The sequence below is a fragment of the Typopeltis vanoorti genome, chromosome 8, assembly GCF_054136105.1.
Source record: "Typopeltis vanoorti isolate ZY-2024b chromosome 8, IOZ_Tvanoo_1.0, whole genome shotgun sequence".
Taxonomy (NCBI): Eukaryota; Metazoa; Arthropoda; class Arachnida; order Uropygi; family Thelyphonidae; genus Typopeltis; species Typopeltis vanoorti.
In genome coordinates this window covers 74,537,762-74,562,091 of record NC_143556.1, presented here as the reverse complement: position 1 = coordinate 74,562,091, position 24,330 = coordinate 74,537,762, and the positions used below count along the sequence as shown (strand labels likewise).

The following is a 24,330-nucleotide window of genomic DNA, read 5'->3' as shown; positions in this document are numbered from 1 at the left end:
CTCAGGTCCATTGTTAAATTCTTAATAAATGCATACCAAACTTAATATAGAATAAGCTCGGTTTTTGTTACACTGTGGGGATATGAAGCATACCCCAGGCCTTTTTCAATTTTGTTATATAACAGTTATGATCTGTTTTTATTTAATAAGGTCAAAGCACCTTACGGTAACTTGTGTTGGTAAAATATTTATAAGCTCTGTATTACTTAAAACTTAGTATTTCTTAGCCTGGCTCCCAATGATGAGACCTCAATAAAGGTCGAAACGTCTGGGTAGTGGCCCCTTGCCTTTAATACACAGCATCATACATCGCCTCCAGGAGATGTGCTTTGCATTAAGGGTAAATATTAAGAATAGTGATCAGAGCTTATTCTACCTTTACCACAAGTTGCCTTGGACTTGCACTACGTGCAGGGTCAGCTAGACTTACAACACTTGCAGGCACAAACTTGACTGACTTGTCTGTTTACTTACTTGGGAAATGGAGTAAAAAACCAGGTTTATATTTAAAATAACTTTGTATCTTTAACATATATATATATATATATATATATATGAGGGCTGTTCAATAAGTAATAAGACTAATTTTACTGTCGCGAAACCACTCATGACAATATTAATTTCTGTGGAATAAAGAAATGTTGCTGTCTGTATTAACAAAAGAGGTTGATAGATGGCATATATGGGCTGATGTGCCAGAGTGTCACGTGACTAAACACAAGCTTGTTTCAGTGCGCCTAAGAGCCGCGACCAGTCGTCGAAATGGAAACGTCCTTGGAACAGCGTTATGCGATTAAATTTTGTATGTGTTTGCAAAAATCGGCATCGGACACTTTTAACATGATACGTGAAGCTTTCCACGATGAAGCAATGTCGAGGGCAAGTGTTTTTCGCTGGCATAAAACTTTTAAGGAAGGAAGGCAAAATGAGGAAGATCTTGAACGTGAGGGAAGACCTTCAACGTCCATCACAGAGACAATGATCAACACAGCAGCGATTATCATCAAGGAGGATCGCAGAATTACAGTATGCCAGCTGCATGTTGTCCTGAATATTTCTGTGGGAAGTGTTCACTCAATCATAGCTGAACATTTGGGACTGAAACATGTTTGCACCCAATGGATTCCCAAACTCTTGACACTGGAGCAAATGCAGCATTGAGATGATGTGTGCACAGAATGGAAAGAAAGACTGGAACAAGAAGGCGACAACTTCTTAAAACACATCATTACAGCAAATGAAGCTTGGTTGTATCACTATGACCCTACAATGAAACAACAAAGCAGTGAACGAAAGCATCCGTCTTCACCTACCCCCAAGAAAGCAAAAACTGTAAAATCGGCTGGTAAAGTTATGACCATAATGTTTTTTTGACTACAAAGGCATTTGTTTACCAACACGCTGTAGAACCCGGGAATAACCGTAAATGGATCATACTATGCGGATGTTTTACGGACAATGGTACAGCACGTCAAAAGGAAGTGTCCATTGCTGAAGAATGGTTTCTTATTGCACCACGATAATGCAAGGCCACATATTGCTGGTGGTGTAGTGGACGTTTTGCAGAAGAACAACATAAATATCCTACCACACCCTCCATACAGTCCTGATCTCGCATTGTGCGATTTCTAGCTGTTTCCTCAGCTCAAGAAACCACTAAAAGGCCGCCATTTCGAAAGCAACAAAGCATGTGTAAAAGCTGCAGAGGCGGTTTTGAAAGAACTCTCAAAAAACAGACTTTCACATGTATTTAAGAAGTGGAGACAATGTTGGGACAAATGCATCGCGTCTCACGGTAGTTACTTCGAAAAAGACCATGTAAATGACGACGATTAAAGGTAATCTGTTTTCTGTATAAATATAGTCTCATTACTTATTGAACAGCCTCCGTATATACACACACACACACACACACACACACACACATATATACACACTACACACACACATTTCACAATGCAGAAAATGACTCCTATTTATAATGCAAAATTTCAAAGCTTTTTTTATACAGTAATCCCTCAATTAATACGTTCATTTTTTTTCGATACCCAAATTCGATTAGTGTGCCTATATACATCTTAAAAATAAATGTTAGATTTTAAAAATTTTCTATCTATACATTTTTATGGCTAACCATTTTAAAAAATCACTCACCAGAATGGAATAATTTAGTTACTGATTTAAAATATTTTACAAAGTTATTTTTAATGGCATACTACACTAATTCCATGTACACTATGTTCCAAATTTTTACCGCCAAAATTTATGTCGTCTTCTATAGTAAGCCCACAGATTTGAGGCCCTTCGACACTTCTGTGCATTCATAAAAAGGAGAATCCATTCCGTCTTCTGGGATGAAGTGTTTATTATTACACGTCGTAAAATTAACTTCTCTTTTATGATCATTGTAGTTTTTAAAGTGGTAACTATTTTGCATGTATAACAGTTGGGAAATTAGATTTCACAGAAACAATTTGAAAATATTTTTTGTAGAATCAAAGTTTTTAAACAGCAATGCTTAGAGGCTGACCCTGATGAAGACAGATGGAGTAAAATTTGCAGAAGAGTAGAAGAAGCAATAGGGCCATACCGTCGGTTGTATGAAAGAAAGAAACAAAATGCCCGCCAAACTATGTTAGCTCAATTCATTGTTAAGAAGTAGAATAATAAAATTTATATTCTGAATGTTTTATTGTCTTTCAGCTTCATGGTTTTCCTTTAACTAGGCCCTGAGACATATCTTAATTCTTTTATAAAAAAATAAAGTTCAAAAAAGAAATTTGAGGAATGAATTATACTTTTTCCCATAGGTTATTATATTCGATTAGTGCATTTTCAATTAATGCGCTTGTTTTAAAGAACGCATTAGGCACACTAATCGAGGGATTGTTGTACTTCATATAAGACAATATTAACATTTGAGATTTTCCATACTATTAAGACAGTTCACAAATATTACTTTCACAAAAAAAAAAAAAAAAAAAAAAAAAAAAAAAAACTGAAGCAAGCAAACCATATGTATTGGAAAGTTTGTCAAAATGTTTCATGAATGACGAAGAAGGAACATGATATACAGTAAAATGAGGAGTTACTACCTGACACATAACACAGCCAGTATGTTAATTGTTCTGACTTGCCATCTGTTCATTCCTCCCAACCATAGCAGTTTTTGTTTATTTATTTATTCTATTATCAAATTTATCAGCACCAAAAATTTGAAGTATTTACTTCTATAGATTATTTATTGAGAATGCAGTTTATGTTTTCAATGTTCTTATGTGTTTTCATAATTCTTTTTATTACTGATTTCAAAGTAAAACTTGCTAAAGCAGTTATTCAGTTTAAGCAGTCCTGAAAATAAGTACTGGATTTATTTAAGAGCATAACATCTTCATGAAAATGTTACAAGAGCTGAGTGTTGAACAGTGATGTCATATAATGTCAATTTCCTTTGTAAGGTGATCCATACAAATGAATAACAGTGGGATAGTATACACTTTATCTTGCACCTTATTTTACATACACATTTTCCTGCACTTTGATTCTATCTTCTGACTTACAACTTAAGCATAAAAACTATGTATTACTTTGTATCCTGTTTACTCCATAGCATACTGTCATGACTTTTCCAGATCTATATAACTAGATTTTTTGTAGTATTTGTCTAAAAGTGAAAATCTATTTTGATAACACCTATCTGGCTTGAATCCAACTGGTTCTTCCAATTTTTCTTAGCCAAGTACACTTACATAAATCCCAACCAGAACACTCAGCATGAAAGTTCCACTGTAATGTTCTAGTATTATAGTTCTATGATAATTCTATGAATAGATAGTTCTATGCATCTGAAATTTGATTTTCTGCCCAAGCCTTCTGAATTTTAAGGCTAAATAGTTTTGTCTACTATCCTTGGAGAATAAAAGGCATTAGTGGATTTATTTTTTCTTTATTTACCTTCTGAATTATACAGTTTAGCTATTTTAAAACTTTAATAATCTCCTTATTTCAGCATTTCTATCAAACACCTACTCAAGCTGTCTTTCCACACTTTTTCTTCAATTATTTGACATATAATTCTCACAACACTTCTTTTTAATATTTTATACTACCGTTCTGTCACTCCTAACAATCTTTCAAAATAATTATTGCAGATATCCATAATGTTTATTTTCAGAGTTTATGTCATCTTCATTATCTCTAATCTACAATAATTATACTGAAAATTATTGAATGAAATGGCCAGCAACAGATCTCAAGATTTAAGAGGAATGTAATGATGAATATTTCAATATTGAACATAGAGAACTATTGCAAACTTAAAGATACCTGAAGAAGACGATATTCAGGGCGGAATACTTGAAATGTGAAATACTTGAAATATGAAAGTATAAAAATAATCTTTTTAGTGTAACATTACATAATTCAAAAAACTTCATAAGATTTGACACTGGTCAGAAGGTCATTTCCAGATGAAGGGCTCTCATTTTTACAGACTGGTGCAAAGAACTTAACGAGAATTACCAGAGAAAATTTTTCCTTGCATAAAACTTAAAGTTCTATGCAAGGAGAAATTATGTAATTCTCGTATTAATTTAAGGAAAAAAGGAAAAAAAAAGCTCAAAGATAAAGGTGAGGGGAAAAAAAACTGAGTTTAGATGAAATGCAAGTTGCTAAGATACCCTCCCCTTTAAGGGGAAAAAAAAAAAAAAAACTTACACTGGGTTTATAGGTTGTAATAGTTATTTAATTAAACCTACTAGTTTTGCCACATATGTTAATGGCTTTGTCTGGATTAGGAAGAACAAACAAATATACAATACACAGTAAATATGAATCAGTACATAACTAAAAATTGAATACATTGGAACTGTTACACAAAAACAAAAATAAAAACAGAAACACATGGAGATAGAATCTGGCACGGATCAGTCATTGGAAAGACTTTTAATGGGATTATATTGATCAAGTGCATATAATAAACAACTAAGTTATACCAACTAGTTTCACCAACTAAGTCTGTGTTGGCATCTTCAGGGTACATAACTGATGTAAGGCACTAAAAAGTAAAAAACTGTTACAAACTATAATCAACCGATTCCAATTATATTAAACAAAGAACAGAGAGCGTACAATACATTCATAGAGCGTGGATGATATCACTTGTTTTTATTTAGGAACGGTCTATAGTTGGCACTATAATTCAGTTCGGGCGAGTTGAAGGATCTGATAAGGGTCTTCCAGATCATGGGCAAGATTAGTCCTTGGTTCCTGTTAAGGTTTTGTATACAGCGGGCAACTGTTGTAGCCTCCTTAAAAATTCGGGAGCAGAAGTCCTGCTCCATGTAAGGAATTGTGCTTCTATCCCACCCTATGGTATGGTTCGTTCTTGAGAAATGAAAAGCTAACCCCGATTTTTCTTCTCTGTTATTATTGACGTCACCTATGTGTTCTTTTTGCCTAATTTCAAGGCTCCTTGAAGTTATCTTTTGGAGATCTTAAGAATTGTCTAATCGTTTCTGTGGGTTTAAAGGTCACTCTTATTTTATGTGGTCTAAGGAGTCTAGCAATCTTATTGGAAACTGTCCCTAAGTATGGAATGACGATGGTAGAAATATAACGTACATCATCTTGTTGTCTTTGTCGGGGCTCAGAGAAAAGTATCTTGTGGACGAATCTTTGAGGAAATTCATTCATGGTAAGGTTGGTGGATATCAGGGATAGTTCTTCCTGGAGGTCTTGTTGATCTGTTGTAAGGAGAGGGGCACGGTTCTTCAACATGTGTACAATACTAAGTTTCTGAGAAATGTGGTGCGAGGAAGTGAAATGTAAATAACGTCCTGTATTGGTAGGTTTGCGGTAAACTGAGAGGTTGATACCACCATTCGGAAGCTTCTTAATTAAAGTGTCCAGAAATGATAATTGGTTATCTTCTTCAAGTTCTAGAGTGAATTTGATTGTGTGGTGTAGAGAGTTGATTTTGTTAAGAAAGTCGAACAGGTCCTTTTTTGTGTGGTTCCAAATGATAAAGATATCGTCCACATATCTCCGCCATACTGTGGGTTTAGGGTCTGTTTGAGTTAAGATTTTACTTTCAAAATCCCCCATAAAGAGATCAGCACAAGATGGAGAGAGGGGGATACCCATTGCAAGGCCAGTCAATTGCTGATATATGGTCTTATTCCATAAGAAAAAGTTTGATGTTAAACAATGACGGAACAGAGAAGTAATGTCTTGTGGGAGAAAACTTCCTAAAATGTTGATGACTTCCTCCACAGGGATGTTAGTGAATAGAGAAGTAACATCCAGGCTGGCGAGTAAATCCGTATTGGAGATAGAGATGTTGTTCAGTTTCTCAACGAAATGTTGCGAATTTCATATATAAGTGTCCGAATTATGGATGTGAGGTTTGAGGAGGCCTGCCAGGTGTTTAGATAACAGATAAGTTGGCGAATTGATTCCATCCACAATCGGCGTAGTGGTATTCCATTTTGTGTACCTTAGGAGCGCCATATAGTATTGGTGTTAGTGGATTTCAATCTTCGTTTTAAGTCTATACACCATCTCCATATGACGTATTAAATCGTTGGTATCATTGTGGTTCTTTAGTGTTGGGTCTGTTAATAAACAGTTGCTTATTAAGTGCATATAATAAACTTAGTTGTTTATTATATGCACTTGATCAATATAATCCCATTAAAAGTCTTTCCAGAGCTTTTTGGTCAAGAAAATTAAACGTTTTTTTAACATGGATCAGTCATTGTTCAGGTGTTCACAATAATTTGCAGAAAAATTAAAGTCCAATGTGTGGAAAGATCTAATAAGTGTCTTCCAAATGTCACAAAATCGTTCCTTGGTTTCTGTTGAGAATGCCTTGTGAGTGGATTACCATCATAGCCTCTTTGATGTTGAAAGTGCTGAAGTTGTTGCTTATGTAAGTTATGGAGCTCTTGTCCCATTCAATATTGTGGTGAGTGTGGCAGAAATGGAATTCCAGGCCTGAGATCTTCTCTGTTGTTATTATCGATGTCGCCAATATGCTCCTTTTGCCTTATTTCTAAACTTCTAGATGTTTATCCTATGTAAGTAAGGCCACAAGAACATGGAATATTATAAACTCCAAGATGTTTGTTGAAAAGGTTGTGATCCTTAGGGATCTTTATAAGAGGGATAGCATGAACTTGAATGCACTTAGCATCAATAATCACAAGAAATTATTTACTGGCATGAGATCCGGGGCTTTTTGTGTGTGCATGCACACGCACACACACACGCACGTAAAATTACAGTCGGCAGAACTCATTCTTTGCTAGCAGGAAATATTGAAAATTAAAAAGGATATTAAAAAAACAAACGTATTGATATTTTTACTTCATAATGTGACATTTCTGGAATAAGAACAACAAATTCAATATATAAGCAGTTTATCAAGCACAAATTTATTGTACGAGTACATAAAAACTAAAATACACCATTTTTTTAAATTAAGTTTTATATAGCAAATATAAGAAAAAAATTATATTGCAAATTCTTAATGAAAAATGCAAATTTTATTAACTAAGCTTATTCATGTGCTAGATAAAAATGTAAAAATGAATGAATACTAAAAATTTATTTATAAATGTACACATTCAGAAGTTACATGTCACTTAATGAAGGTGCCAGTATTCTGTACTGTTATGGATAGTTTCAAAAAAATAAAAAATAAAATAAAAAGCACTGGTAAGACCTAATACAGAAAATTAATTATTAGTGTGGATGTCTCGTATTAACTTACTACTAAATACATAAACCATAAATTCATGAGCAACAGAGTGTGACATATGTCAAACAGAAATATGCTTTCTAACAAACTAAAAAAAAAAAATTCACAGTATACTTTTGTATTATGTTATGAAGTAGGCAAAGTGTCTGTTTTAGTTTCATTGTCTGTTGATAACGCATGAAGAATGATTACTATTCTGTTATGCATTTGCTTTTTCTCTATTATATTGCCAACTGCTTACTTACTTGTCAAGTCTGCGACACTGAAAATGAATAGAACTTAAAAGAAGCAAGACTCCTGTGTTAGTGGGATCCTGGCGCCAAAGCTGCATGCAGTGCCTCTCTGCATTATCATAATCTCCAGCTTGATACTCCCTATGGGCTAACTCAGCAAGACCTGTAAATGTTTTGTTGATTAGTTCTGATAAAGCTATAGATACATTAATAAAACCATATTTAGTTCATTAGCACAATTCTAGATTTCAAACAAAAAGATTAAAAATAGACAATGTTCAAGAACAATTAAAACTTTCATATTTACGAATTTAGAGACAAAACACGTGTTGAAATGATTATTTTACTTATTATTAATAATATAACACTTGACGTTTCGACCCCTGTATTGAAGTCATCATCAGAAAAATACATGTATATATGAAGACAAGCTACATGCTCTTGCTCTCTACAAAGGTAAATTGAATCTATGCTGTTAATTGATCTTACTTAGCCTGACCTCTAGTGGTAAAAAAAACTGCTAAAGTCCTCCCGTACTAAGCTTTTCTTCAGGACTTGTACAGTTCAGGTTGCTATACTAAGATTTTCTTCTGGACTTGTACCGTTCAGGTTGCTATTGAATGTTAAAAACTTCAAGTCTTCTTGTATTGAGATTTTTCTTTAGCTTGTTCTGGTTGCTATTTTCTAGTAGTATGGTTAAAATTTTCTAGTATAGTTCTGTCACTACTTGGTTCATTTAACAGTCTTTCATAGTAATTACTCCAGACATCTAGGATATCCTTATCTTCAGTTTTCATGTTACTGTTATCATCTTTAATTCCTTTTACAGTACTCTTTCCATATTACCATATTCTTACCAAAGTCTTCCTATGCCTTTTGTTTAGCTACTTTTACACAGTTTAGATTTCTTGCATTTTTCTCTGTATTCTTTTAGGGCATCTGCTTACTTATTTGTTAGGAGCTTTTGGTATGCTTTACTCATTTCCAAGACTGCTTCTTTAACTTCTTGTGTCCACTATAGTGTTCCTATTTTTCTATCCTTGCACACAACTTCACCACATATCTCTCTAGCTGAATCAATCAATGTCTTCTTTTCACAGTTTGCCACTGAGACTCCAATGTTTGGTTATTGTTTTCAATTTGTTTCATTTTTTCTTCAATAATGTTTGTATAGTCAAGTGCAATTTACTTGTAAAAGCTGTTCAACTTTAATTCTTTTTAAAGGTTCTTACATACTGTTCTTTTCGATGTGATATCCATTTTTATGCTGCTTAGTACTAAGTAATGGTCACTTCCAATTTCAAATCCTCTGTACACTCCTGTATCCTGAACAAGCATGAAGATATTACTAGCAACAAAGAACAGTCAATGAGGCTTTTTATTATTTCTTGTGTCTTCTCTCCATGTGAACTTATACACATCTGTATGTTGAAACATGGTGTTAGTAATGACTAGTTCATGTCCTGAGCAGAAATCCAGTAAATACTTACCATTATTTTACATTACTCTTTCCTGCATATAGCCTGGTGGAATTCATTTTCTAGTCTGCTATTCAGATCCCAACAAGGAAAATTATTCCCATTTTCTTTATGTCAGCTGCCTGTTCTAATGACTCAAAAAATTCCTCCACTTCTTCCTTGGAAGAAACCTTCTGTGGGACCATAGGTACAAATCAGTTTCATTGTCCATGTTCCAATTTTGAAATGTGCTCATATACCTCTACTTGAAACTGCTTTCCAATTTATCTTCATGTTCAGTGTTGAATACTATCGCTATTCCTTCCTTTCCTTAATCATTATTGCCTGAAAATAACCTCCTATACTTGTTATTTAGTAAGATCTCACCTGTTTTTGTCTTTGTTTCAGTAATATCAATTAATTCGACAGTCGACACAATTTATTCTACTTTTACTAATTATCACCCAAATATGGAAACTTTTAATTAGTGATCGCTTATCTTAATCCCCCCCCACCTTCTATATAGCTTTGATTTCATTTATTCAACAATTTATAGTCATGCTGCCTGCCAGATGTACAAACAGAAAGCACAAGACTTCATTAACTGTTCTTTTTCAGGAAATAATGTATACTAAACTATTTTTAACTTTAATTACTACTTTCCTATATTTTGGCAACATTGCTGAAGAAAGGCAACCAAAGTCAGGTCTAGAGTCCTAAATGACACCCCTAGTGGGCTAGATTGGGTGGTCTTGGCTGTAGATTGAAGATAAGTGCTTCCCAAAATTTGGAACAATCTCATGCACCCAAATTTGTTGAGGTTTGAAATGTTTCTCAGGGCTGAGGCATATTCAAGGAATAGCCTCTCATTTGTGTTTGCTGTGGTGTAATAGAGTGGCCTTCTTCCAACGTATCCTATGGGATGGCCAAAGCATGGACAGCAAATCCTGAGCGGCTGTAATGGTGGAACTGGATGTAGTCATGTTCAGAAATTCTGATATTGGCTGTCCTGCTTGTTGGGTCATAGTAGGACAGTTTGCAATAGTACAATAATACTAATGACTATAGTCAGTGGTGAGCTATGGAAATTTTAACAAAGGGCTCGCATTGTCAAGCAAAAAAAAAAGCCCTTATAATACTTATATTGTGACTTTTGTAGAGCTTCTGACAGATATGATAATTCCTGTAGGATATCAATCATTAATGCTAGATCTTTTAAAAATTCTAAATTGAGAAGTCGGTTTAAAAAGCCCTTATATTTATTCGATGCAAAATGCTTGCATAAAGCATCGAATAAATAGGGTAATTTCACCACAAAGCAAGAGCCATTCGTAAACTGCAAGCTGCCCATCGTGGTCCAAACACACGGCCGATCTTTAAAATTTCGATACCAAGGTCTTTTGCAATCATATTTAATTTTCGTTGATTTTTAGTGATTAATGATAAAAAGTATATAATTTATCCATAAATATTTCAAAATGATTTATTTCTTTAATGTTTTTTTTATCGCATTGTCTAATGCTAATTGTAAACGATGAGCTAAGCAATGCCAAATCACAATGTTGGGAAATTTTTGTAGAAGTTTGATTGCAACACCTGATTTGTTTCCTAACATTACACTAGCTCCATCAGAACAAAATGCAATGAGATGATTTTTTAAATAGTTATCAGAAAATCCATATGAATTTAAAGTAGGCAATTATAGTAGCATGTATACATTCTGCGGTGGTATTTTCTAGTTCTACAAGATTATTAAACAAGAAGAACAAGGGGCTCGCAAATTTGAGAAAAATTTAACAAAGGGCTCGCGCGAGCCCCTTATAGCTCACCACTGACTATAGTACTGTCCACTTTCCCACAGTATGCGGCTGGTCTTTGGGGAGAAGATATTGGATGCCAATTATGTTTTTTATGTATACTAAAATATCAAGTTACTATACTTGATATTTTAGTATACACTGTTATTTCCTGAAACACTTATAGACTACATAAAAAATTTACATCACTTACCTGCTCCACCAAAACCCAGCCACATTCCCAATCCTACGAGTTCCCTTGCAGTTGCAAACTGTTCTACTACAGTCAAACAGGCAGGATAGCCAATATCAGAATATCTGAACACAAGAATTACATCTGGTTCCACCATTACAGCCACTCAGGACTTGCTGGCCATGCTTTGGATATCCATCACAGGATATGCTGGAAGAAGGCAACTATTACACAGTAAATACAAATAGGAGAGGCTATTCCTCAAATCAGCCTCCTCAGCCCTGAGAAACTTTACAAACCTCAACAAATTTGGGAGCATGAGACTGCCCCAAATTTGAGAAGCACTCATCCTCATCTCTTCAAGCCCAATGACCAAGACCACCCAATCCAGCCCACTAGGAGGAACCATTCAGGGCTCTAGACCTGACTTTGATTGCCTTTCTTCTGCCTCATTTTTCCAGTGATTAGTGCCTATATCCACATATCATTTTTGTGATCCTTGATGATTATGATGTAATGTTGCTAAATATAGAAAAATATTAAAGTTATTATAATTGATATTTTAGTATACGCTGTTATTTCCTGAAAAATAACAATTATGAGTCTTCTTCTCTTCCGTCTAAGACAGGTTGAGTCTTCTCTATTCTTTGCTGTTCAAAAAAGTTCCTTATATGTTCTGCATCCCGAGATGTTCTTTATTAATTTCAACCAGGTAATTCTTGGTCTTCTGGGTCTTCTTTTTTCAGTTGGAAAAGTATTGATTAGGACATTAGGAAGTCTGTCTGCTTCCATGCGTACAGTGTGTCCAAACCATCTCAGTTGTTGTTTTCTAATTTTTTTCTATTATTGTCTTTTTATACAATAGTTCTTGCCTGACTGTGATGTTTGTTTTCTTTTCTATCCAACTTGTTCTATTTATTTTTCTTAAGCATTTCATTTCAAATGCCAGCAGTTTTTTCTCCTCTCTTTTTTTAACTGTCCACGCTTCTGCTCCACAGATGACTGTTGGTATAATTATTGCTTCATATAATTTGATTTTGGCTTGCTTAGATATCTTGTTTGTTTTCCAAATTTTCTGTAATTTTCCCATGGTGGTCCATCCTATCGCTACTCTGTGTTTGATTGTTTTGAGTTCATCTATTGTTTCTGTTAGTTTTGATCCAAGGTATATGAAGTTGTCTACTTGTTCTCCATTTAGGGTGGCTGAGATGGTAGTTCTGTTCCTCCCTATTTTCATCACTTTTGTCTTTTGTATATTTATTGTCATGTCATATGTTTTACAGGTTTCGTTTAGCTTGTTGATCAACTTTTGTAGTTTATTTGGGGTTCTTGCAAGAAGGACGAGATCATCTGCATATTTGATATTATTTATGTTTAAACCATTGACACTGATTCCAGGCTCATTGTCTATTGCCTTCTTTACAACTTCTTCTAGATATATGTTGAATAGGATAATGGGCATCCTTGCATTACTCCTTTTTGGATCTCTATGGGTTCTGTTGTGAGTGTGTCCTTTTTAATTATTGCATTTGTCTTAGAGTAATATTTTATCAGAAATTGTATTATATATTTGTCTATTGCTTTTTCTAGTAGAATTTTAAGAAGGATTTCTCTGTTGATGTTATCGAAAGCTTGTTTAAAGTCCACAAAACAACAATATAGTTCTTTATGATCTTCCCAGCTGAGCTCTGCTAGTTGGTGCAATGTGAAAATTTAGTCTATTTTTGAATAGTTTCCTCGGAAACCAGCTTGTTCTATGCCTATCTCATTTCTTCGTAGGTGTTTTTTAATCTATTTTGTATAATTCTTATGAATATTTTATAGGTGTGAGGGAGTAAATTGATTGGTCTGTAATTTCTGCAGTCTCTTTTGTCTCCTTTCTTGTATATTGGTATGATCTTTCCAGTTCTGCAGTCATCTGGGATCTCTCCTGTTTGTAGTATTTTATTGAATAGGGTTGTTAAATATTCTATTGATATGCTGCCTCCATATGACCACAGTTCAGTAGGGATAGTATCAATGCCTGGTGCTTGATTGTTTTTCATCTGTTTTATTGCATATCTAACTTCTTGTAAAATTTTTGGGTGATAATATTTTCTTCTATTGTTGGCATGTAGTTTTGTTTCCTTGGTGGAAGATAGTCTTAAAATGGTTTGACTAGATTTTTCTTACATATTCAATATTCCCGGTTTCAGTCATCTTGTTGTTGATCATTGTTACTGTTTTTGTAATTCCTTTGTAATTTCTCTTACAGTATCATGGAAGACTTTTAGGTTATTTTGTTGGTATGCTTCTTGGCATTTCTTAGCTTTTTCTTCTAACCATTTTTCTTTGGCTTTTTTGCATAGGTTATCAACTTTATTTTTTAGAGCTCTGTATTTTTCTCTATTCTCTTCATTGTTTTGTTGGTTGACAAGTATCTTGGCCTCTCTTTTCTCTTCTATGGTAGCTGTGATTTCTTGGGTTATCCACTGTTTGTTTATTTTGGGTTTGGAACCTAGAGTGTCTTTTGCAATTGATAACACTGTTTCTTTTCCTTCTTCCCAGTATTTTCTGCTGTTCTGAAAGATGGAGGGTTTTAATTTCAAGCACATCTGTTCTAAAAATTGACTTCTGCTTGAGCAATCTTTTAGTTTTGATAGGTTGATGTTTTCTTCTTTTCTGATATTATTTTTCCTGTTGAATTTTATCTTCACTTTGGCAGTTAATATTTCGTGGTCAGTGTCAAAATCAAAACTTCTTGATGTTCGTATATTATTTACTGATCTTTTCCATTGTTTGTTTATGATGATATAGTCTATGCAGTTCTTTATATTACCATCCGGGGATGTCCATGTATATTTATTATTAGGGCGTTGATAGAAATGTGTTTGTAATCATTAGATCGTTTGCTTTACAGAAGTGGAGTAATTGTTCTCCTCTGTCGTTAAGCTCTCCATATCCAAATTTCTCCATCACATCTTTTTTGCCTGCTGTGAACTGTCCTATTTTAGCATTAAAATCTCCCATCACTATCATGAGTTCTCTATTTTTGGGATTATCTATTTCCTGTTGTAGTTCTTCATAGAAATTTTCTATTTCTTCCTCTGAATGGTTACTGTCTGGTGTATATATTTGGATTATTTTAATTGTTTGACCTTTTTCTTTATTATTCTAGGAGACACTGGGTTTATTTCAATTACTGAGTGTGTAAGTTTCTTTTCAATTAATAATGCAACTCCTTCTCTGTGTATGTTATCTTTTCTTCCTGAGAAGTAGTCTTCCTTCTGGTAAATCCATGAATCCATTTCCACACCAATGTGTCTCTGATAAACCTAAAATACTCCATTTCACTCTTTGTAAATGGTTACAGTTACGAGTAACCAATATATAAGCTTGTCTACCAGAATTACAAGACTTCATTCCTGCTTAGTCCTAGTGTTAAAGTCTATCTGGATAATTTTACATTTTACTCAAAAATTAAAGTTATGCAATTAACCGTTATGGTCAAACAATCACATTATCATCCAGCTCAACAAAACAGTATCCATAAAACATTAAACACAGAACTAGGACTATTTGTTCCAATAATGCTGCTCTTGTCACTGAACTTGCTTATCTGCTTATCTTTGCCACACATTTTTAGTCAATGGCTATAGCCTCCAAAAAATAGTTAAAATACCAAATGTTCCCTAACTCCCCTCTACAATACACAAGACCACAGCAAAACTTATCATCCCTTATATCTGGGACACATCTGAGAAAACAGCCAGTGCTAACAGCTATCACATCCAGGAGTGTGAAGTGCCATGTACTTGTAAAGTGATTTATGGACAGAAGGAAGATTATGAACACCTACCCATCATATCATCATCCTATGTTCACTGGGCATCCACAGATGCCATATGGTCACTCCGATGATTGGTGATGTGCCACATATAGTCCTGTTGTATGCTTTCCTGGAGGCTTCAACTCTCTCTGAAGATCAGTCACTCCACACACACGCACACCATCCATTCATCTCATTGACAGTCTAACTTTCCTCTTTTTCCAGGAACTTTACCTTCTATTACTGTTCTGAGAAGTCCTCCTTCCATCCTTTCAATGTGTCAAAAATATTTTAACTTTCTTCTGTCAATATCCTTAAGGAGCCTTAAAGTTCTACTGATCTTTTCGAACACCCATTTCATTTGTACAACTTTCAGTATATGATATCTTCAACAGTCTTCTGTAACACCACATCTCAAAAGTAGCTATCCTTTTCTTATCTGACTTCTTTAGATTCAGAGTCTCATCCATAAGCCGTGGTTGAAAAAACAACTGCATCCAAAGTTCTCAACTTTGTTCCCATGAAGATAGATCCATTCTTCCAGATTTCAGACAAGTCTGACTGTTGTTTTAGCCATTCCTAATCATCTTCTGAACAGCAATTCTTCACATTAAAAATGGGTCTCAGGTACTCAAAACTTGCTGACTTCCTCAATTCTTTCTCCATTAAGGTACACATGTTTCTCAAGAGCTTCTTGTTTGTATTTCCTTTGAAAACCATAATCTTTGTCTTGCTAGGATTAAATTGAAGTCCTTTATTACTGATCTTAACTCTTTATCAAGAATTTGTCCTGGTTTTCTTCCTTATCATTACAGAGGAGTACAGTATCATCAGCATTCCTCAGATTACTGATCAATCTACCACCTATCTAATTCCTGTCTTGAGCTCATCTGATAATTCACACATGATGTCCTTCACATATATACTAAACAAGTGAGGAGAAAGTAAATATCCTTGCCTAACTCCTTTTCCAACCTGAAGCCAATCAGTTAATCCCACACCTGTTCTTACAAGTTGGCTATCAAAATGATAGTATGTTGAGGAAACTCCAATCTTTTCATTACTTCCTAGTTTCACATGCTGAACACAGTCCAAAGCTTCAGAGTAGTCTAAGAAACACATTACCAGGGGGGGGTCTAAATTCTTTATATGATCTGATTTCTGGTGCCCTTACCTTTCCTAAAACCTACTTGTTCCTCTGGCATCTCTGCCTCAACTTTGGCCTCAATCCTATTTAGCATGATCTTCAATAAAATTTTGCTTGCATGAGATATTAAACTAATAGTTCTATAGTTCTTGCAGCCTTCATATCTCCCTTCTTATGTAGTGGCATGAAAACCAACTTTTTCCAGTCTCTAGGCTATGATCCTGTTTCCCATATCCTTGTAATCAATCTATGAAACACTCTTATCCCTCCATCCCCTGTGGCCTTAATTAACTCTGCTGGGATTCCATCTGCACCTGGGATCTTATTGCTGTTAAGCTGCTTAACTGCTCTTTTAACATCATGCCAAGTAGAGGAGGTTCCAAACTGGAATTTTCTTGGTGAGAGGGCTCCTCCAAATTTTCTTTGTCCACTCTATTGTACAGTTCCTCACAGTATTCTTTCCATCTGTTTTCGATTTCCAATTCTTCTGTTAGTAATGATTCATTCCTGTCTTTGATGACATTCAATTTGGGCTTAAACTTCTGCTTTAGGTCATGAACTAAAAGCATCCTTTTATAATTGTGCCTCCTCAATCTGGAACTCTACCCAGAAAACTTAAATACATTTAACACCATTGTTATAGAAGTCTGAACAGACCATGCTTTAGACATACTTCGACACAGGATATCATGGAAAACTACTGAAATGCTAAACATAAGTCATAAGTTAGTTTTTGGAATTAGCAGCAGCTATGATATATTCCTCAAACTTCAACAAGTATGACTATATTAATTTACCAAAAATCTGCATGAAGTCGTTTTGAGATCAACTTAATACTTAACTAAACCCCTCTTATCCAACAATATATGGTGCCAAGTTAGGACTTGAGTTCTTTGTATTTTACAATTTTAAGAATCTATTCCCCATAAATAACTGACTGTTAGCATTTGCATAAAGTAAAACTATTTGTACTTTGATGATAAAAGGTATAAAACTAGCAAATATTAATGGCTAAATATTTATTTGTTCCTTGGTGTCATGAATTAAATAGCAAAATTACAGATGAATAATTGCTAATACCATTCAATTATTAAAATATTTTCCTTTGTAACCATGGGAAAAACTTCCTATAGCATATCCTGGACGACTCCATTTTTCCATTTGGGAACAGGTGCAATATGGCACTGTTACACAATCTGCTACAAGCCACGTTGGTCTAATACGCAATAAGGAATTTACTTCTGACAAACAAAACATACTCCCCATACAAGAATACTATCTCCAACCTCGACAATGGAAATCATGCAAAAGGCATACTGACATTCTTTGTGCTATATATGTAGTCATCCATCTGCACTACAGCAGGAGATGCTCACTGGACCAACACAGCTTTTTCAAAGCAGCACAATGATTCAACATCCCTCCAGCCCAATCAACATGTTGTTACCACATTCATTTTCGATGACATTTGGAGAAGATGCTGTTCCTACACTCCTGATGTATCATGGCAAACTGGAACATCGCTTATCAGTTAATCGATACAATGTACTTCACTTAGTATTCACTTTCCATGTAACTTTACAGTTTTGTCAGTGACAAGTAGGTTCACCATTTTTGCACCCCTTGAACTGTGAACAATCAACAAAGTGTACCATTTCTGAGACAAATTGAAAAGAGCATGATGGTTGTCAAAACTTCAAACTTCATAATCTTGTTACCTTATCCCATGATAACTTTAAAACTCCAGACTGAACAAACACACCAGATTATACTGAACTAATATAGTTTAATCTATATTGTTTTGTTTTGTAAGTTAGATAAGGTAAACTGAATATAAACATTAATGTCCATGATATTATAGCAATATAAAACATTCTGACTAGTATGAGGAGGTTAAGTTTAAGGTTAAGTAAAGTGTTAATTTGTTCCAGGATTATATGTGTATATTTATAATGTATAAAGTCTTATGATGGCATGATCGCAAATTCCCACATAGGATTTTGCCCTAATACTTGTATTTTGCTTGTGTAATTTTGTAATTTTATTCTTGGTATTGAATTGTGTTTTATATAATAGAAATTGAATTGTACCATGTTTGCGATCTTAAATAAACTTTTGTTCATTAATAATACAGTTGTCTGAGATTGCTGCCTAATGCACCACTTGAAAAAAATTTACGAACCAAATCATGCGGGAAATTAATGTGTTAAGTTACGAGATAAAGGGTCACAACTGCTTAATAGATTCACACTCAGACATATTTTTGTAATTGCTCCCTGTTTTCGAATTATATATCCTAAACTAAATGTCCTGAAAGGCACAGTATAATATAAATATTAGGGACACTAAGGGGAGAAAAAGCTTAAATATTTGAATTTTGTATTATCTCGTGCATAGTTAAGTACTGAATAAAGATATATTAGAGATTCACTTGAAAGGATAAAAGAAAGTTTAATAATCATAGATAGGGACACAATATAAATGGCGCAGTAGACACGATGTAGTTTAGCTAATTAAAATCTTAATTATAAGCTATTCACAACAAGTTGGTTTTGGGTGCAGGTCAGACAACTGAGAGGCAAAAGTTTAGTTAAGTTTTGTTGAAAATTTTAAAGAGTAAATTAGTGTAAATTGGATGCAAGTATGACTGAATCCTCTAGTAGTTTAGGCATGGACAACAGCGAATTTTTTCGTTACATTAACCCACAGCAGGTGTTCCCACAATTTTCGGGTGAGGAGACTGATGATGTCCTGAATTTTTTTAGTTACATAGAAGAGCTTAGGAGAGTTGGAGGACGGACTGATTTTCAGTTGCTAGTCTTGCTCCGGAGTAAACTGGTGGGAAAAAACTAAAGCTTTCCTGTATTCCTCTCCCATTCTCAAGGAAACCCTGGATTACTCCTGATTTAAGAGTCCTAACTTCTGAGTTCTCAAAACTGGGAAACTTGGGACCTAACTTATGGAAGCTCCAGAGGTGCTCTCAGAAGGAAAAGGAAAGTGTGGCTGAGTTCCATAACAGGTTACTGACGATAGCTAGTACCTTGAGTGTCCTTAGTGAAGAAAAGCCCCACTTGGACTGGGCCATTTTTCAACAATTCAGACAGAGAGTCAGACCCAAATTAAAGGAGACGGCATTCGATAAAAGATTGTCCAGTTTAAGTGAATATTACGATGCTGTAAAGGATCGTGAACAATTGCTTGGAGACCTCCATCCCGCACATGTTCCAGGGTCAATAAACATAATTGAAGAAAAGGGCAATTCTGAAAAGGGACAAGGAAGAAAGGAGCATCTATACGAGATAGAGGTAAGGCCAGTGCATATGGAAGACACTGCAATGCTTTGCTGGACACTGGGACTCAATCATCCATCATATCTGAGGATTACTTTAAGATAAGAGAGCCTTATGCCAAAGATAATATCACTCACCTTAAAAAACGAGTGAGAGTATCAGGTGTCACAACTTCCACGATTTGTGCTTCTAGGTCTGTAAATCTTAAGTTATACCTGCCTGAGTTCAAATTATACGCTTGGCAGAAGTTTCTGATCCTACCAGGATCCTCTCTTCCACACATCAAGCTGATCCTGGGTAGGGATTTTCTGTCTAGGTATGACTTTAAATTTAATTATGTGAGGAAGGAATTATACCTATAGAGACAGATTACAAGAAGAGGACAAACTCATGAGTTGTGTAGAGAAAGGAGAAATGAGCCTCAAGAAAGGAACCATGAATCCCACGTGAATAAAATGAAGAAATCATCAAATGAGGAGTCAATAACTGAAAGGAAATCAGAGGTAGTTAAGGTTAAATCAGAGGTAAATTACTGCAAGGTTAGAAGAGGAAGGAGAAACAAAAGAAAAAAACAGAGAAATTAAATACATCAGTTATGAGTAAATGGATAATGCATACTTTGTAAAAAAGTTTTGGCAAAAAAAAAAAAGGGGGGGAAAGGGGAAACTCAGGATATGAGAAGAGGAACACTTTATAGAAAAATTTTTTTTGAAAAACAAAATTTTTTATTTAAAGGGGGGACCTTTGTTATACCCTGATAACCAAGAATGTAAAAATTTCAGTTATCATGGTGTAACAAGAAAATAAAAATATAAAATCCTATGTAAGTAGCTAATACAAAATATTTAAAAACAGAAAAAATGCTTGCATCCAAGTAAAATAATTATAGCAGAAATTGTATGTTTAACTAAACAATAAAAAAGGGAATCTTATTACAAAAAAAAGGAAATGGAAAAAAATAGATTTAGTAAGACAAAGAAGATTAGAGATAAGAATTTGTATGTGAGAGGCTAGTTTAACACTTGAAAAGAGGAGATTAAAATATTCAAGTAAATTCTAAAGGGGGGATTAATTTAGTATAGAGGCTAGATTAAAACAAATGACGATCGCTCAAGGTCAATTCCCGAAGTGAGACGTCGTCAAGTGAGTCGCGTGCAAGGAACCGTAGCATGTTTTGGGCAGAAAAACACGACTTTAATTGGCAAGTGAGATTGACTCCAGTAGGGGGAAAGAATTTGAAGAAGGTGCCGATAGGAACCATGCAGATAAAAGGGGGTTAGGAATATCCCAAAAGGCTTTTTTTCCCGCTCAGAGTTTCTTCACGAAATCTTCGTATAGGTAACATGTGGTTTTCCTGAGTGACGGCGTAGGAGTTATCTCCGTCTGACACAACTAGGATACAAAGTGTGCAGGAATTCGATTCCGTATTCCTATTGCAAGAGACGAGGAACGCCGTATAGTTACAAGAAAAAAAAAATTGTCTATGTATCTCATCATCCAGTACTCTTATCGAAGGAAAGAAAATCCATACAGAAATCCGTGCCCACGTGATGAGTTCCAGTGATAGAATAGAAGATCCTGCGTGTGTCCTTATTCAAGAACGAAAGGTATAGATCGTGAAAACCAGGGTTCGTCCTAGAAAGGTACCGTAAAATCTTGTGTCAATTGAAATCGTATACCATTGCAATCAATTACTGGATAGTCGAAGATATATTAGGACTTTAGTACAAATCAGAGTAGAATGAGAGTAAACTAGTTTATATTATTTGATAAGCATTCATGTGCTAGAGATTTATGTATGCGCATGGTATTTCATATGAGTGTCTTAAAGGTCAAATGTATATATGGGCATAGCGCAAGGATAGTTTAACCTATATTGTTTTGTTTTGTAAGTTAGATAAGGTAAACTGAATATAAACATTAATGTCCATAGTATTATAGCAATATAAAACATTCTGACTAGTATAAGGTTAAGTAAAGTGTTAATTTGTTCCAGGATTATATGTGTATATTTATATGTATAAAATCTGTTATGACGGCATGATTGCAAATTCCCACATATGATTTTGCCCTAATACTTGTATTTTGCTTGTGTAATTTTGTAATTTTATTCTTGGTATTGAATTGTGTTTTATATAATAGAAATTGAATTGTACCATGTTTGAGATCTTAAATAAACTTCTGTTCATTAATAATAAAGTTGTCTGCTGCCTAATGCACCACTTGAAAAAACGTATGAACCAAATCACATGGGAAATTAATGTGTTAAGTTACGAGATAAAGGGTCACAACTGCTGAATAGATTCACACTCAGACATATTTTTGTAATTGCTCCTTGTTTTTGAATTATTTATCCTAAACTAAATGTCCTGAAAGGTGCAGTATAATATAAATATTATGGACACTAAGGGGAGAAAAAGCTTAAATATTTGAATTTTGTATTATCTTGTGCATAGTTAAGTATTGAATAAAGATATATTAGAGATTCACTTGAAAGGATAAAAGAAAGTTTAATAATCGTAAATAGGGACACAACAACATGCCCCTTTTCTTTAGCGTTCAAAAGAGGACTTTTTAGGTGTTACCTCACATCACTTAGAGAAAAAGTGCACAAATATTAAGAGCATGCAAGAAGAGCTGTCTTGTGAAAATCTAATCTCAAATTCTGTTTAATTACAGAATGTCAAGTAAGAGACCAATGCAAATTCTTAGCTATCATACCATGAGGGAGAAAACCAAAAATGTGAATTTTTACTGGCAGTGCACTTCAAAGTTGTATTTTGTGTCACAACAATCTTGGATGCAATGCAGAGTGAAGGATCATTCATGAAGCTAGAGAGACAGGGGAATAAGTGAATTACATGAAAAACTCACCCCCCCTTTTTTTTCCCTTCTTAAGTTTCACAAAAAGTTGCTGTGATAGGCCATCCCTCCTAATTTAAGATTATTCAAGTTTTCTCTAACTTTGGTCTTCAAGAATGGAGACTTCTCCCCCTTTACAGTAATTAGGAACCTCATCTCACTATACAGCAGGGTCCTTGAGTTACATCGGAAATCCGTTCCTACGCAACGCGATTTTCGATGCAAGTCAGAATTACCATAGCCAAAGTTACTTACCTAACCTAAAACACCCTAAAGTCATAAGTATATATCAAGAAACAGAACTGGGCCATAGAAAAATGAAAGGGAGAACAAAATTACTGTATAGTACAGAAAAATGACAAAAATGAAACTGTAATAAAAGAGCAATCCCCAAAATGACAAATTAAACTGTACGTTGTGAACAGATGATTAAAAAAAACAAAAAACAAAAATGAAAACAATTCTTTACCTTTTATCCTGTGGTTGGCTTGCAGACTGGAAGGGGTGTTGCAAGGAGGGAGAGACTGACTTATGTTTGGGAGCCATATTTAAGGGTAAAAAGTCACAAAAAAACACAAACGTGAGAGAGTGGATGTAAACAAAGTTCGCGGTACCCAAAGAGTGTATGCTGGGACCCAAGCGACGCCACCTGTCCTAAACAAATGCTGCGTAATGGCATATTCTTCCACTGGGCTCACAAACAAGTTCGCCCACACCGTTTGAATTTTACGTCGCGCTGCTTCAAGTCGAAATTTATTTTTTAAATTATTTATGGGATTACTGCAGTAAAGTTGAAACGACAGGTCGAGGATCCCCCCACCATACTAATTTTCATATATATAGAGGCAGCCCTTGGGTTTATGACAGTTCAACTTATACCAATTCACAATAACGGTGGATGCCTGAATGTGCTTTCTTACTGTAGTGTGGTCTGACTGAGAAACGACGCTAGCAGGCACTCTAGTGTCAGAGTGTTTACCGAGCTACTATGACGTATATGTATCAAACCTAGTTTTACTGTTGAATCTACATTGTTCTATTTAATTTTATTTTAGATACATACGTATTTAAATTGATAAAGTACATAATTACATACCATGCCTGATAAAAGAAGTGCAGAAAAGTTAGCAGAACTTGGTGTTAAGAAGACGCAGAAATCAATCACACTTGAAAAGAAGATAAAGGTGATTCGAAGAATGGAAGATGGGCAGACACATGCTAATGTCTGTAGAAGTATGAACTTACCTCCATTGAATGTTACTACAATTATGAAAAATGCAGATAGAAAAAAACAGTCTGTGCATGTGAACAACCTTGACATCCAATGGTGTTCTTACTTCAGCAAGGTTTTGAGGATGTCCAGGGGCATTATCCAAGAGAAGCAATGCCTTGGCTGGCAAATCATTTTCTTTACAGAAGTGAAGCATGGAAGGACAAAAATAATTTGTGTACCAATCTATAAAAACATCTTTTGTAACCCAAGCTTTCTTGTTCCATTTCCAATAGACTGGCAGCATAGCTTTTAGACCCTTGAAGGTGCGTGGTGTCTGTGAATGGTACACTAACATTGGTTTAAGCTTCAAAGTTTAGGAGACATTTACGCTTTTGTTGGGTGCAAGTCTATCTTTTACAGCTTTAAAACTTGGAGCAGAATGTTCTTCACAGGAAATGAAGGTGCATGATGGCAATTTTTTTCCAGTAGAGCCCAGTCTCATCAACATTAAAGATGAGATCAGGAGGATAACTTCCTTGTTCTACACAGTCTTGAAATTCTTTAGGAAA

The 24,330-nt window shown here is 34.8% G+C and overlaps 1 protein-coding gene across 1 annotated transcript in view; it reads right to left on the bottom strand.

The window, feature by feature from the left end:
- The window catches only part of sxc (O-linked N-acetylglucosamine (GlcNAc) transferase sxc), a 176,352-nt gene that overhangs the window by 138,047 nt on the left and 13,975 nt on the right, over nt 1-24,330 (bottom strand). The window contains exon 3 of the mRNA XM_090397287.1: nt 8,008-8,158. Coding sequence (XP_090253413.1) covers nt 8,008-8,158 — 151 coding nt within the window. The remainder of the gene's footprint in view (nt 1-8,007; nt 8,159-24,330) is intronic.